Raw genomic sequence first — 13,740 nt, 5'->3', positions numbered from 1 at the left:
CTCACCCAGCAGAGAGCAGGGCACCAGCACTTCTGCCCCATTTTCCACTGGGATTACAGGGCCTCCCCATGACCTCCTCTGCCCAGGCTCCCTGACTGTGCCCTCAGTGCCTCTCCCACACATCCAGCACTGCTTTTGCCAAGTTGAAGGGCTTCTCCCTGCTCAAAGCTGCCTGGAATCCTCAGCAGAGGTGGGGATTTGTGTACAACACAAGGGCTGCTAGGCAGGGCTAGCCAGTGATGGATTTATTCACTTGGGATCCTTTCCCACCCATGCTTTCCTTGCAGCCCAGCTGCCTGCAGGGAGGGGGGGGATTCCCTGGAGCTGGGAATTTTGGATCAGCAGTGATCCCAACTCCTTCAGTGCTATGATCCAGGTGTCCTGCACCCTCTTTGGGAACCAGACAGTGGGAAGCCCAGCCCTCCACTGTCCAGAGCTGCCTGCTAGACCAGGAGTCCTGGCAATGTGGCCATGGAATCCCTGCATCTCCAGCAGCCTGGCTGTGCCCTGAACGTGTGCTGGCAGGATTGGAGGAGGCTCATCTGCAGAAGCAGAGGATGAGAATGAACCCAGGCACAGCCCTGGGTGCAGTCAGTGGTCAGGCCCTGGCTGTCCCCATGTCCCAGCGAGGTCCTTGAGCTCTGGGCAGTGTCCCTGCCCCAGGGGTTGTGCTTCAGAGCCTCCTGTCCCCCCTGGCTGGCAGGTCCTGGGGCAGGGCCGTGGTGGGTGGCCAAGGATCCAGGCCAGAGCGCATGATGGGAATGATGAGATCGTCCATGTTGGGCATCACCAAGATTTTCTGCAAAGAGGAATCCAGAAAAACAAATCAGTGGGTTAGAACAGCACAGGGACACTGCCTGGAGGTCGGCTTGGCAGAGCCACGCCCAGGTCAGAGCTGGGCTGTGAACTGGAGGTGCTGGGCTCCCACCCCCGCAGCAGCAGCCCCAGCTCAGGATATCAGGGTGGGGACAAGCAGGAACAGTTTTTCTTTGCCCTGGTCACCTCTATGGCTGCAGGGGAGGGACCAGCATTTCAAAGCCATCCATATGGGTGGCTTTTGGGGGGCCCTAAATATCTTTAGGACATTTCTGCTCTTTGAGCAGAGGTGAGAGGCTGAACACAAACCCTTGGGAAGGCAAATCTCCCAAACATCCCCAAACCAGAACAGACAGGGGGATTCAGCCCTTCTGAATGTGACTGACTCACACCCCAAACCCTCCCTGCTTGGGGCAGGGGTGCAAATGATGGGAGGAAATCACTTTTCCTCAGCCCTTGAGCTCGTTATTTGGGTTCTGTGTCTTCACTGTTCCAAACTGGCCACACCAGACCAGGTGTTGGCTTTTTGCAGAAACACCTGGCCCGAACTGAGGTTGACTCTCCCTGATGATAGCAATGCCCAAGCCTTAGCAGGGTTTGCTGAGGCCCTGAACAACAACCCAGGCACCTGAAATTCGTGCTTCAGCTTCCTCTCGATCCACTCGGTGACGTGCAGGAATGTCACCTCCCGCTCACCCAGCTTGGGGCGCACCTTCAGCTCCAGCTGTGGGGGCACTCGGAAGCTGTACCTGTGAGGGGAAAGGAAAGAGCCAGAAAGCATCACCTGACAAAGGTGTGGCACAGCCCAGGCAGCCCCACTGCTGGGTTTTAGGGAGGAGGTGACAGCTCAGGGCCCCCAGATGTGTGTTGGCCTGGGTGCAGACTCAGAGAAATGAGGTTTGTGAGCCCCTTTGGGGAGCAGCCTTGGATTGTTGGTGCCCAAGACGAGTCTGAAGCCCTGGAGCTGGCTCCTTGCAGGGAGCAAGGGGAGCTGGAAGCAGGAGGTGCCTGTGGGGGAAGCAGAGCTGGTACCAGACACGGTCGGTCGGTGGCGGGGGGATGTTCACAGCCAGGGTTCCTGCCAGCTCCTGCACCTCCACCGTCAGCAGCAGCGGCGTGTTGGAAACCTCCTCCATCTTCTTCTTGATGAACTCGTTCTCTGTGGCCTTCTGGAAATACTTGGACTTGGCGATCTTGTCCACGAAGCGCAGGATCTTCCGGCTCGTGCTGTTGTGGCTAAAGCAAGAGGGGCCCCAGCTCAGCCCTGCTGGGTTTTGGGGTCCCCCACCCTCTGCCACAGCACCCTACAGGGACAGAGTCCCCTTTGAAAGCCACCACCGTGTGCTGTGTGTGTCCTGCTGGGGACACTGTCCCCATGCCCCTGTGCTGATGTGGCACAGTGCGTCCCTGCCCCGCCCCGTGCCCCCCATGGCACAGACCCCCAGCACCCCCTTACCCCTCGGTGCCAGGTGGGGGGATCCTCTCCCCTGGGGCTCCCACGGGCTCTGCAGTGGTGACATCGTCCTCGTCCGAGGAGCCAGCGCTGGACGACTCGGCGTCGCTGTCTGCCAGCAGGATCAGCCGTGGCCTGGCCCTGCGAGCCCAGGAGATCAGGGCTGCTCTGGGGACAGCAGCCTCGCCTCACTGGGGCAGGAGGAGCAGGATGAGCCCATCCATAGACACATTCCTTACCCCTCTCTGCCTGCCTCTGCAGGGCCGCTGTCCTCTGCAGAGCTCTCCTTCCCCAGCTTGCTGAGGTTCATCTTGGTCTCCAGTGTCATCTGCAAGGAGCCGCTGTAGGTGACCTCCATGTCCACCCAGAGCCCTGCCAGGGAGAGGGACAGGGCGAGATCAGGTCAGCACCACCAGGCTCAGAGCTGCTTGTGCACTGCCAAACCCTCCCAGCTTCGGGGACTGGGCTGGCAGCTCCATGAAGCCATCCTGCAGCCAGCCCTGTCCCTCTGTGGGGCTCTTACCTCGCTCATTGATGGTGGGGTTGGAGGCACTGAGCACTGAGGGGATGGAGGTGCCCATGTCCAGCTCTGTCAGCGTCAGCTCGTTCATGAAATACGGGAGCTGATGGAGGGAAACCCCCATGGGGACAGTCACCACTCACCTTGGAGCCTTAGGAACAGGGCTCCTTGAGTGATCTGATGCTCCTGCCTCTCACCTTGATCTTGCTCAGCTTCTTCTGGATCTTGTTGGACACCTGCTCTGCCCAGTACTGCTCCCGGAGGAAGTCCCAGAAGATGCGCCCCACCAGCGTGTTCATCCAGGCCATGCTGGCCGTGTCCTCGCTGGCCTGGGGGGGGACAGCAGCCACCAGCCCCTGCAGCCAGGTGGCCCTGTGAGCAGTGGGACCCACTGTCCTTGCTCCCCTGCCCCAGTGCTGCTCAAACAAACCACAGGCTGGGCTCCATCAGCCTCTGCTTGGCGCTCCCAGTGCTGGGTTTGTCCCACTCACCTTGGTGGGCGTGGGGCTGCCCAGGGCTCCGTGAGAGGGGCTCTGCTCCGGGCTGGGTGCCCCCTGTGCTGGCACGAACCGGGCCATGTAGGTGCTGTAATCCAGGTAAATCTCCTCAGTGCTTCCCGACACATCCCTGGCTGAATCCGTGGATGGGATGTCCTCGGCGCTGCCCCCGCTGCTGCTGCCGCTGCTCTGCGGAGCCGATCCCATGCCTGGGGGTGTGGAATCACAGAATTATTTCGCTTGGAAAACCCCTCAACTGACATCAGTGCAACCACTCCCCAGCCCCGCCCAGGCCAGCACTAACCCGTGTCCCCAGGTGCCACAACCACATGGCTTTAACTCCCTCCAAGGACGGGCACTCCATCCCTGCCCTGGGCAGCCCTTTCGGTGAAACATTTATTCCTAATACCCAATCTGTTCGGTCAGGATGGCATGAGGGGTGACATCATGATGCCAGGGACATGCCACACACCCTGTGGACGAGCTGAACCCTCTTGGCTACACTTTGGCTCCTCCACATCCGTCCATGCCCACTGCTGCCCACCAAGGAACTGTGTTCCTGGATCAGTCCTGGTTGGTGGCTGCCCCTCACCTGCCGCGGTGTCCCCGTGGCTGCTGGGTGTCCCACGGGAGGCTTGCACGAGGTGCTGGTACCACTCCTCCTTCTCCCGCCCCGTCCGCCCAAACAGGTACAGGCACCTGTCCCTGCAGTCCCCTGGGGTGTCCTGCCCGGCCACCGGCACCTTCCTGCTCCCCTCCTCGCCCTGCAGCTCCGCGTCCTGCTCCTCGCTGCTCCTGCCCTGTCCCTCGGCCGCCTCGGGGAGCAGCACACAGATGGGGTATTTCTTGTTCCACGTCCGCTTTCGGGCCAGGCTGGGGGGGCACAGGAAGACCTGCAGCACCGAGAGCGGGGTGAGGCCGGGCCGGCTGTGGGGGAACCCCGCGGGAGGGTCCTGGGCACCCCCAGGCTCACCTTGGCATCGGTCAGGTCGTAGCAGCGGTGGCTGACGAAGACGGTGTCCAGGATCTCCTCCTCGAAGGTGGCTCGGCGCGGGATGTTGCTCTTGGGGTAGGACAGCTTGAGGGTGGCCCCGTCCAGCACGGCGAGCACCGAGTGCGTGAGCGATGGGTGGAAAAGCTCGGGGTCGTACGCGTGCAGCTGGTTCATCCAGCCCTGGAAAAGCGGGGAGAGGGATCCGGCTGCTTCCCGCTCCCCACGACCACCCCCATCGCCTCATCCCGCACCACCCCTCTCCTACCTGGAGCTGGGGGGGTTCCCGCGGCTCCCCCGGGAGCAGCTTGGGGCGCAGGCGGCCCCACGGTCCCCGAGCGGCCGGCGGAGCCTTGGGCACGAGGAGGAGGATGGCGAGGAAGCCCAGGAGCATCCCGCAGAGCAGCCCCACGCAGAGCCCGGCGGCGTAGGGCGGCAGCGGCAGCACCAGGTAGCCGTAGGCGAGCAGGGCGATGGAGGCGAGCCCCCTGCCCGGCACCGAGCCCCCGGGCCGCGCCGCGGGCGGCTCCTCGGGCGGGGGCAGCGGGGGTTCCGCGTCTCTCTGCGCCACCTCCACCACCTGGATCACATCCCCGTAGGAGCAGATCTCGTAGCGGCAGTTCAGGGTGGGCTCCCAGGGCGTCCAGTCCCGCACCCGGCGGCCCCCGGCCCCTCGGCTGCCCGCCGGCTCCTTGGCCCGGCCCGTGGGGCTGCTCTCCTCGGCCATCAGGCGGCTCAGGCGGCTCAGGGGCTCCTGCACGGCCTCCGACAGCCTCCTCCTGGTGTCCTCCAGCCGGGCGTCGCGCAGCCGGAGCAGCGCGGCTCGGCTCTCGGACGGGGACACGCTGGGGGACGGCGGAGCCGTGCGCGACCGGGCCGGGCTCAGCCGGGGCTGGGGGGCCCGCGGGAGGTCGGCCAGGAGCATCCCCCCGGCCTGGGGGGACGGGGGGCGTTTCGTGTCCCCATCCGCCGTGGGAAGGAGCCCGCAGCCATCCCGGCCGCCGCCGTCCTCCCTGGGGCTGCCGGCGTGCGGCGTCGGTCCCTCGATGTCCCCACGCCGAGGGGAGCCCGGGGATGGTGTCAGGGCTGGAGAGGCGTCTGCTGCCACCGCAGCCTGGTCTGCCATGGCTCGCATCGCCGGCGGCACTGCCGAGGGACAGGGAGACAGCTGGCAGAGCTCCGTGTCACCGCAGGGCACGCGGCATCCCTGCTCTGCTCCTGCCTCCCCATCGGCATCGCCCGGGGGCATCTCCCGGGACCCTCATCCCGGGCTGGGCACCTCCCAGCCTATTTCGGGATGGTTTGTGGGATCAGCTCAGTGGCTGAGCTTGTCTGACAAAGATAAACCTCAGCCAGGCAATTGGCAACGAGAGCCCGGAACTGCCAGCCAGGGCTGCAGCCAAACCAGGAGGATTTTCCACACCAGGATATTCCACTGGTCCCAGTGCGAGCTGGGATGCCAGCCCAGAGGGCAGCACTCCCTGTCTCCTCTAAAAGTTCCTGATTTGGGCTCTGCTTCAAGCACTGCATGAATCCAAAATTAAGCCAGCCCAAGCTGCAGCCCCAGTGCAGCGAGGGGATGCTCTGTAAGCACAGTCAGTAATCTCTGTCTTTACTGGGGCTGGGGGAGACAAAAGTTTTTCTAACACAAAGTTTCCATTGTCCTGAGGGGTCCCTGGCCTCAAGGAAGCGCTGTCTGTCCCCAGCAGCCACCACCACCCCTCTTTGCTGCACTCCTGCCAAAGCCACGGGCTGAGCGCTCTGGGCTGTGCCCCCTCTGGATTTTGGGAGGGAGAGGGATCTGCAGGACGGGCTCTGCAGGGCCACCGCGGTGCTGAGTCAGCTCCCAGCAGGTCCATGGAGTGCTCAGCCCCTCCCTGCCCTCTTCCCCTCGCAGCAGCCCTGCAGCAGCAGCAGGAATGCATCCAGGGACCCCGGAGCTGCCTCACGCTCGCACCGTGCCGCCCTGGATCCTCAGAGCTCCTCAGTGCCAGGAATTCATTACAGGCTGTGCCGCAGCTGCCTCCAGCCCCCTTTATATAATCTCAGCTCTTGCTTTGCAGGAGCCACTTGTTAACCCCAAATCATCCACGGGAGATTGTCCCGGTGGTCCCAGCTCCTGGCAGAGCCTGGCTGGTGCTGCCCTGGCAAGGCACCAAAACAGCCAAACGAGGAGTGAGCGAGGGAAAGGAGCAGTGGAGCTGGGCCTGAGAGGAAACCTGCTCCAGGGAAATGTCTTTAAGGTCCCTCCCAACCCAAAGCATTCCATGATTCTGTGATTCCAAGGGGTCCCTCCCCTGCCCACCCCAGCACTGCAGCCCCGACACCCGCTGCCCCTCCCCATGCAGGGTTCTCAGTGGCCCCATCACTCCCAGTATGCCCAGTACTGCCCATCACCCCTGGCTGTTCCTACCAGAACACCCCTGGGCTGGTCCTTGGAGGGTCCTGCCCTGCTCCGTGTCCCTGCCAGGTCAGGGGGACAGGGTCACCCCAGCGCTGGGCTCGCTGCTCCTTGTGCTCCACTCCACTGTGCCCAGCTCCCCGTTCCCACTGCTCCCGTACTCGTGGGTTTTAAAAGCTAAAAAAAAAAAAAAAAAGAAAAAAAAAAAGTCTGTTTCCTGAGAGACCATTAGCACGGTGGAAGACAGAGATAATAATAGCCTGGGTTTGTATGGGAGGTCTCCTCTGGCAGGGATGGTGAGTACAGCGGGGGCTATGCTACTGCTGCTGCTGCAGCCACCTCTGGGGAGGGTGGGACAGCAGGACAGACCCTGCTGGGTGCCCTGGCTGGACCACCAGCACCCCGAGAGAGAGCTGCAGCCCCGGGGGAGGCTGTGCTGCTGCCTCAGGCTTCAGAGAGCCAGCACTGAGTGTGGAGGTGCCCCAGCACTGACCCCCCTCCCGGCCTGCAGCTCGTCCCCAGCCTGTGGCCCTGCAGGATCCTGGGGGGATCTTCTTGCTCTTTCCAGGATAAATTGGACATGCAGGTCCTTGCAAGGGTTTTGGGGATGATGGTGGCTTTGGAGGTGCCAGCAAACAGCTCTCAGGGGTGATCCCAGCTCTTCCAGGACATCCCTGGGAAGGACTGGGGCTGAGTGGGATGTCTGCTGAGCAGCAGTGCTTAGGACATGCAGCCCAGGATGGTCACACCTCTGCAGGGCAGGGACACAGAACCAATGACAGTGACACAGTGACACAGTCCCTGTGTGTGGACATGCCAAAGCCATGACCATCAGTGAGCCTCTCCACTGGATTCCAGCTCCAAAATTCTGCACCTTGCTCCCACCAGCTTGGTCTGGTGTCCTGGAGTGTCTCCCCCAAAACATTCCCTTCACACGTGGCATGGCACAGCCTGGCACGGTGGGAGCTCCCGGGTGGGCACTGCCCACCCTGCTGTTTGCTTTGGTTGTAGAATCAGGGAGTTAATTGAAATATCAACTTCATTAACTTCCCTCAGTCCTCTGGGGTTAATTAGGATGGCAGTGGCGCTGCAGGCGGGGACGTGGCACCACAGCAGCGCTTTCCTCACGCAGCCAAAGGAGCTGGAAATCCCTCTCTAATTGTCTGCACAAAGCACCGTGACAGAGCCCGGCTGTGACGCTGTCCCTGGAGCGCTCCGCATTATCCCGAGATAACTGAGGGATTTCTGCAAGCCCCGAATGTAACTTTGGCCAATGAGCCGGGCAGTGTGGGGTCCCAGCTCCATCCTCTGCTCCCAGTTCCACATCACATCGCTGCTGCTCAGGGGTTTTGCTGGTGGATACTGGGGGGGGGGTTGTGCTGCTGCGGGAACAAGGAGCCAGGTGGGCTTTGGAATGCCTCCAGCAGGATGCTGAGAGCCAGCCAGCCTCAGGACCCACTCCCAAAGCCTCTACAGCATCCTGTGCATCCCAGGGCTCTCCATAGACTCTGCTTCACTCCCGTGTCTCAGCCATTCCCAATCTCTGCTTGTCTTCCTGAGCTGCACGGCCCCTGCAGCTCACAGGAGCTCCCAGCCACGGAAGGAAGGATCCAGCCACTTCCAGCATCCATCCCATGCACGCCGGCACAGCCCCACCGTAGGAATTGCAGGGAGCAGCAGTTATCCGGCGGATGATGCTGCCGAGACCTTCTGTCTGCTGCAGCCTGGAAATCCACACCCCGAAGGTGTGCGGCGTCTATTTGGAGCATTCCTTGACATCCCGCTCCTCTGATCTCGGTGGATCTTACGGGAGGCGCTTTCAAAGCAGCACATCCCCCTCCCTCCTTCCCTCCTTCCCTCCTTCCTCCCTCCCTGGCTCCCCGCGGTTCGGAGCCCCTTCCTCCCCCTGCCCGGGCTCCTGCCACGAGCCATCAATCCCCGGGGCTGCAGCGGGAGCTCAGCCCGCCCGGGATGAAGCCTGACCTAATTCAGAGCGGCAGCATCCAGAGGGCAGCGGCCCCGCGCGGGGTCCCGCAGCCCCGGGGGGAGCTCCGGGCGGCCGGACACGTCCTTTGGCATTTGGGAGCGGGGATCAGTCCAAGCATCGCTGCGGCCGTAGGGCCAGGGCAGCAGAGCCAGATCTCAGATTTTGTCCAAAGGGCACCAAAATTTTTTCCTCTTGCTCCAAGGAAGGTGCTATTTTCACCAGAGCCTAAGCCCGGCTCTCATCCGAAAGGTTTTCGATAAACTACACAAGAAGGAATTTGTGGTGCTGATTTTTGGAAGGAGAAGGAAGCTGCAGCAGCTCAGCCCCTTTGGAACCTGCCCAGGTTCACCTTCAAAGCCCTCACCTTGCCACACGCCGGGCTGTCACCTCCTCCTCTCCGGGACCCCTCGACGGGCCCCGGCCAGACCCCGCATCCTCCGTGCGAGGGTCCCCACGGGTGACCCCGGTCCCTGCTGTGCCCCCATGCGAACCCATCCTCAGGGCCCCGAGAGTGCCGGAGGGACCCCCAGTCCCACCAACCGCGCTGGAGAAACCGGGGCTGCCCGGCCCCGCCGCCCGGCCCGGGCCCCGCAGCACCGGTACCTGCGGCAGGCGAGCCGGGAAGGGTCGCTCGGTCCCGGTGATGGAGAAGGACGAGCAATTCCGGGGAATCGGAGCGGTCCCGGCGCCGGGGGAGGATAACGCGGGGGTCAGTCCTGCTGCCGGGGGAGACCGGACCTTGTGCCGGTGTCAGTGCCGGTGGAAGTCGGTCGGTCCCGGTGCCAGGATCCAAGGACTGACGCCGGTGCTGGGATAGCAGGGCCGGAGCGGTGCCGGTTCCGCGGTACCGGCGGCTCCGTGGCGGTCTCGCTGCCGGTTGCACATGCCCAGAGCCGGGCTGGCGCCCGCCCCGCTCGCACCGGCGGTGCCGGAGCATCCGCAGCTCCGAGCCGGCTCCGCGCTCCGCCCCGCGCCCCCCCGCATCCCCCCGTATCCCCCGCACCTCCCGTATCCCCACCGGGGCTGCCCCGCGCGGGGGCTGCGGGCCGGGCTGGGGGTCCCCGGGGGATGAAGGGGGTTCGGAGCGAGACCCCGGAACCGGGACCCCCGAGAACCGGGACCCCCCCGGTACCGCCGGGCTCGCAGCGCCCTCTGCGGGCGGCGAGAGGGGCGGCAGGGGCGGGTCCGGAGGAGTGACCGGGGGAGGGACACGGAGGTGGCCCGGGGAGGGGAGGGACACGGGGCTGGCCCGGCGAGGGGAGGGACACGGGGGTGGCCCGGCGAGGGGAGGGACACGGGGCTGGCCCGGCGAGGGGAGGGACACGGGGCTGGCCCGGTGCATGGGCGTGTCGGGGGGCGCGGCCGGGCCAGCGGAACGGGCCGGGGCAGCGGGCGCAGCCATGTCCTTCTGCTCCTTCCTGGGGGGAGAGGTGTTCAAGGACCACTTCCAGCCGGGTGAGGGGCTCCCCGCGGGCTTTGGGGGTGCGGCCGGGGGGATCCCCAGCGGGGGCGGGCAGGGGGTGTCCCCCAGCAAGGCGGAACCCCGCGGGTGAGCGGTATAAGGGAGGGATGTCCTTCTGCGGAGCATCCTCCAGCCATAATTCCGGGTGGGGGTCCCCCCTCTGCGCTGCTTGTTGGGGTCCTCCCAAGGAGATGGGGAAATCCTCCCCGATGGGTGCCGATAGGGATTCGGGGGGTCGGTCCCTGTCGGAGCCCCTTGGGGAGGGTCCTGCTCTGGGGGAACCCTTTATGGAATGGGGATGCTGCCCCTGCACCCCCCTGCCTGGCCCTGGGGGTGCTGTGGGGTTCGGCAGCCGCAGCTGGCAGCGACCCACGCGGGCAAAGTCCCGTGAAGTGTCCCGTGTCCCCTGCGCTGTCCCTGTGCTGTCCCCGCGCTGTCCCTGCGCTGTCCCCGCTCTGTCCCTGCTCTGTCCCCGCCCTGACCCCCCCGTGCCGCCCTCCCCAGGTATTTACGTGTGTGCCAAGTGTGGCCATGAGCTGTTCTCCAGCCGGGCCAAGTACGAGCACTCGTCGCCGTGGCCCGCGTTCACCGAGACCGTGCGTGGGGACAGCGTGGCCAAGCGCGAGGAGCGCCCCGGGGCCTTAAAGGTGCGGATCCCCTCGGCGTGGAGCAAAAATCCACCCCCGGGCTTGTTCTTTTAACACGAGCCCGTGAAAATCCATGGAATGCCAACCGCTCCCCTTGCTTGTGCAGGTGACGTGTGGCAAGTGTGGCAACGGGCTGGGCCACGAGTTCCTCAACGATGGGCCCAAGAGGGGCCAGTCCCGCTTCTGAATATTCAGCAGCTCGCTGAAATTCGTCCCGAAAGGTACCGGCTGTGGCTTGGCAGCTGTCCCAGCCCGGGAGTGGTTGCTGGGGCACGCTGTGTGCTCGGCACTGCTTGCAGCAGGGTGGCCCTGGCCGTGCTGATAACACCGGGGAGCTGCTCCCGAATAAACCAGGCTCAGTCTGCTCAGCTCGAGGCTCCCCCACCTCCCTCTGCAGCTCCTGGCTGTGGCTGCGGCTCTCTGCGGGTTTTGAGGGGTGGCTGAGCTTTGGGGAGTTTCTCTGGGGGTCTGAAATGAGGGTGGTGGCACTGAGGGAGGGGAGGGGTTTGCTGGTCACTCCCTGGGGAAGTTGTGGAAGAAAAGACTTTGAGGAAAAACCTCAGGAGGCCAAATTCCAGCCATGAGCTGCTGGCCTGCTTGTCAGGCTGTGATGTTGTGTAGCAAAACTCCCAGATAAAAAGGGCTGGTTGTTCTGGAGGACGAAACACAAGCCCTGAGTGTTCCTTCCCCATTTTTAGGTAAAGCTGACAACGACCTGAAGGAGAAGTAAGCGAGCTGCTGCTCTGGCACTGCCCTGGGCTGACCCTGCCTTCACTGCTGCCTTCACACAGCAGGAGAACCCCAGGGAAGCCCCTGGTTCAAGTTTTCCCCTGATTTCCTGGTCACGGTTTCCCCTTGATTTCCCTGCCAAGCTTTCATTCCCTGATTTCCCTGCCATGGTTGCCCCTGTTTTCCCTGGTCCAGCTCCTCCTTGGGGTTGTTCCAGCTCCATCCAAGGTGCTGTGCCTGTGCTGAGCCCTGGGGAGGGTTTGCTGCTGCCTTCAGCTGAGGCAGGACAGTGTCCAGATCCCAGGCAGGACTGATGCAATCCAGGCTCTGCTGGCACTTCCAGAGTAACTCAGGATTAGCTGAGGTCAGGGGCTGGGTTAATCCCTGAGCTATTCTGGGCTGGGATCATGGTATGAACTGCCCTATATAAACCCTTCAGGGTGCTGGGGTGAGGATGTTTTATGGTCCCACTGGGCAGCATCCAGGTGTTCCCCCTGTGCCCACCTTGCACACGGCAGGGACGGTTCCACATCGGCTCTGCCCTGGCCTTACACCTGATTGAGCACTGTGCAATAAACCCCAGGGGCACTCAGGTTCCTGCTGGCTGTGCCCTGGTGGGAGGGAGGCTGGATTGAGCCCAGGGCTGGGCTTGGCACTGCTCAGGCTCCAGGAATCGTGTCAGCGCTGCCCCAGCGCTCCCAAGGGCTGCCACTGGGATTTCCTCAATTCAACACCCAGTTCGTGGCCTTCCCTCCCTGTGCCAGGAGCCAGATCCTACTCTGGAATGGACACACAAGGATCTCTAAAGAGGGGAAGGGCTGTTGCTGACCCCTGGGGTCTGGGGACACATTTGGGGCTTTTCTCTCCACATGTTCTGCCTCAAGCCCACAGATCCGAGGGCACCAGGGGAAGTTTGCACATCAGCTCATTCCCTGGAGCTCACTGCTGCTCTTGTACCTCTCCATGCTGAAATAAAGCACTGATTCACTGTGCTGGACTGTTGGACATGCTGGGAATGGCATCCCAGGGCTGTGGGTTCCTGCTCTGCTCCGTGGCTGCAGGGATGGGATGGGATGGGATGGGATGGGATGGGATGGGATGGGATGGGATGGGATGGGATGGGATGGGATGGGATGGGATGGGATGGGATGGGATGGGATGGGATGGGATGGGATGGGATGGGATGGGATGGGATGGGATGGGATGGGATCCATGGGATGAGGGTGGTTTCACCTGGAATCTGCTCCCATTTCCCCAGAGTTTGCTCTGGCAAAGGGGGGTTGCTGATGCACTGGAGGCCTCTAGGCATTCCCAGAGCCAAAGCTCCACTGGGAAGGTTTCCTTTTCACTCCATTTAGCACTTTCTCCCAAACTGAGCTGGTTTTAGCTTGTTCCAAGTGTGTTCTTGGTACTTCCTGGGCTGTCAGGATTTTCTGGGCACAGCTGAGTTTCTCACCAGAACTTGCTCACACAAAGCTGTCTGCAGGACTGGAAGCCACAACCCTCAGCCTCACACGGGACCTTCACCCCACTGCAGCTGGATCCTGGATCCCTGCAGCCTGGAGGCTCGAGCTGGGCTTTGCCAGACTCCAGTTCCCTGCTGCAGGGGGTGAAGTCCCCTCTGGAACTGGCAGTGCCAGCTCTGCCCCATTGCCCTCACCTCGTGTCACCCTCCAGCTCTAATAATTCACCAGGTTCCAGTCTGAAGGTCCAGTCTGCCTTTCGACTGATTAATCTTTGGATTTTAGGGTATTGAGGAGAAATTCTTCCCTGAGGGTGCCCAGAGCAGCTGTGGCTGCCCCTGGATCCCTGGAAGTGTCCAAGGCCAGGTTGGAGCACCCTGGGACAGTGGGAGGTGACCCTGGGGGTGGCACTGGATGAGCTTTAAGGTCCTTCCACCCAAAACCATTCCAGAATTTTCCCAGCTCAGGTGACATCCACGTGAGCCCTGGAAGTGTGGAAGGAAGAGATTTTTGGGAATTTTTTCCCCCTGAGATGCTGCAGTGGGAGGAAACCTTGGGAATGCCAGGGGTGAAGGGACAGCAGTGCTTCATCCACATCGTGAGCCAGGGAGGATCCAGCTGGAATTCCTGCATTCCTGCCCTGCCAGGGGGATCCAGTTGGAATTCCTGCATTCCTGCCCTGCCAGGGGGATCCAGATGGAATTCCAGGCTGCCTTGCAGTTTGTGGATACGGGCACGGGAGGGTGCAAGTGCCTTTCCTATCCCTTGCAGGGA

The 13,740-nt window shown here is 62.8% G+C and overlaps 2 protein-coding genes across 2 annotated transcripts; one reads left to right on the top strand and one right to left on the bottom strand.

The window, feature by feature from the left end:
• Nucleotides 1–231: 231 nt before the first annotated feature.
• LOC130259132 (testis-expressed protein 2-like) lies at nt 232–9,547 on the bottom strand. Its single transcript, XM_056503128.1, has 13 exons — nt 9,269–9,547; nt 6,691–6,855; nt 4,546–5,423; nt 4,260–4,460; nt 3,879–4,179; nt 3,281–3,495; nt 2,987–3,145; nt 2,793–2,892; nt 2,509–2,641; nt 2,273–2,410; nt 1,849–2,052; nt 1,445–1,565; nt 232–799 (listed from the first exon to the last, which is right to left on the bottom strand). The coding sequence occupies exons 3-13, from the start codon at nt 5,410–5,412 to the stop codon at nt 674–676; spliced, it is 2,565 nt and encodes an 854-aa protein (XP_056359103.1). The 5' UTR covers nt 5,413–5,423; nt 6,691–6,855; nt 9,269–9,547; the 3' UTR covers nt 232–673.
• A 433-nt stretch (nt 9,548–9,980) lies between these two features.
• MSRB1 (methionine sulfoxide reductase B1) lies at nt 9,981–12,495 on the top strand. The gene is made up of 4 exons (XM_056502979.1): nt 9,981–10,120; nt 10,632–10,774; nt 10,881–10,995; nt 11,473–12,495. Exons 1-4 carry the CDS (start codon nt 10,006–10,008, stop codon nt 11,502–11,504), a joined length of 405 nt encoding a protein of 134 aa, XP_056358954.1. The 5' UTR covers nt 9,981–10,005; the 3' UTR covers nt 11,505–12,495.
• The last annotated feature ends 1,245 nt before the right edge of the window (nt 12,496–13,740 follow it).

This window comes from Oenanthe melanoleuca, chromosome 14 (assembly GCF_029582105.1).
Source record: "Oenanthe melanoleuca isolate GR-GAL-2019-014 chromosome 14, OMel1.0, whole genome shotgun sequence".
In the NCBI taxonomy this organism is placed as follows: Eukaryota; Metazoa; Chordata; class Aves; order Passeriformes; family Muscicapidae; genus Oenanthe; species Oenanthe melanoleuca.
The sequence above is the reverse complement of the archived record's forward strand: the minus strand, read 5'-3'. Positions and strand labels throughout refer to the sequence as shown.

What these genes read in the sequence shown, in the direction of transcription:
- LOC130259132 (XM_056503128.1), bottom strand. Translation starts at nt 5,412, where the DNA reads ATGCGAGCCATGGCAGACCAGGCTGCGGTGGCAGCAGACGCCTCTCCA. An exon ending in GGGAACCCCCCCAGCTCCAG is followed by an intron (nt 4,461 to 4,545) that starts GTAGGAGAGGGG and finishes CCGCTTTTCCAG; the next exon opens with GGCTGGATGAACCAGCTGCA. An exon ending in GCAGAGGCAGGCAGAGAGGG is followed by an intron (nt 2,411 to 2,508) that starts GTAAGGAATGTG and finishes CTGGGCTCGCAG; the next exon opens with GGCCAGGCCACGGCTGATCC.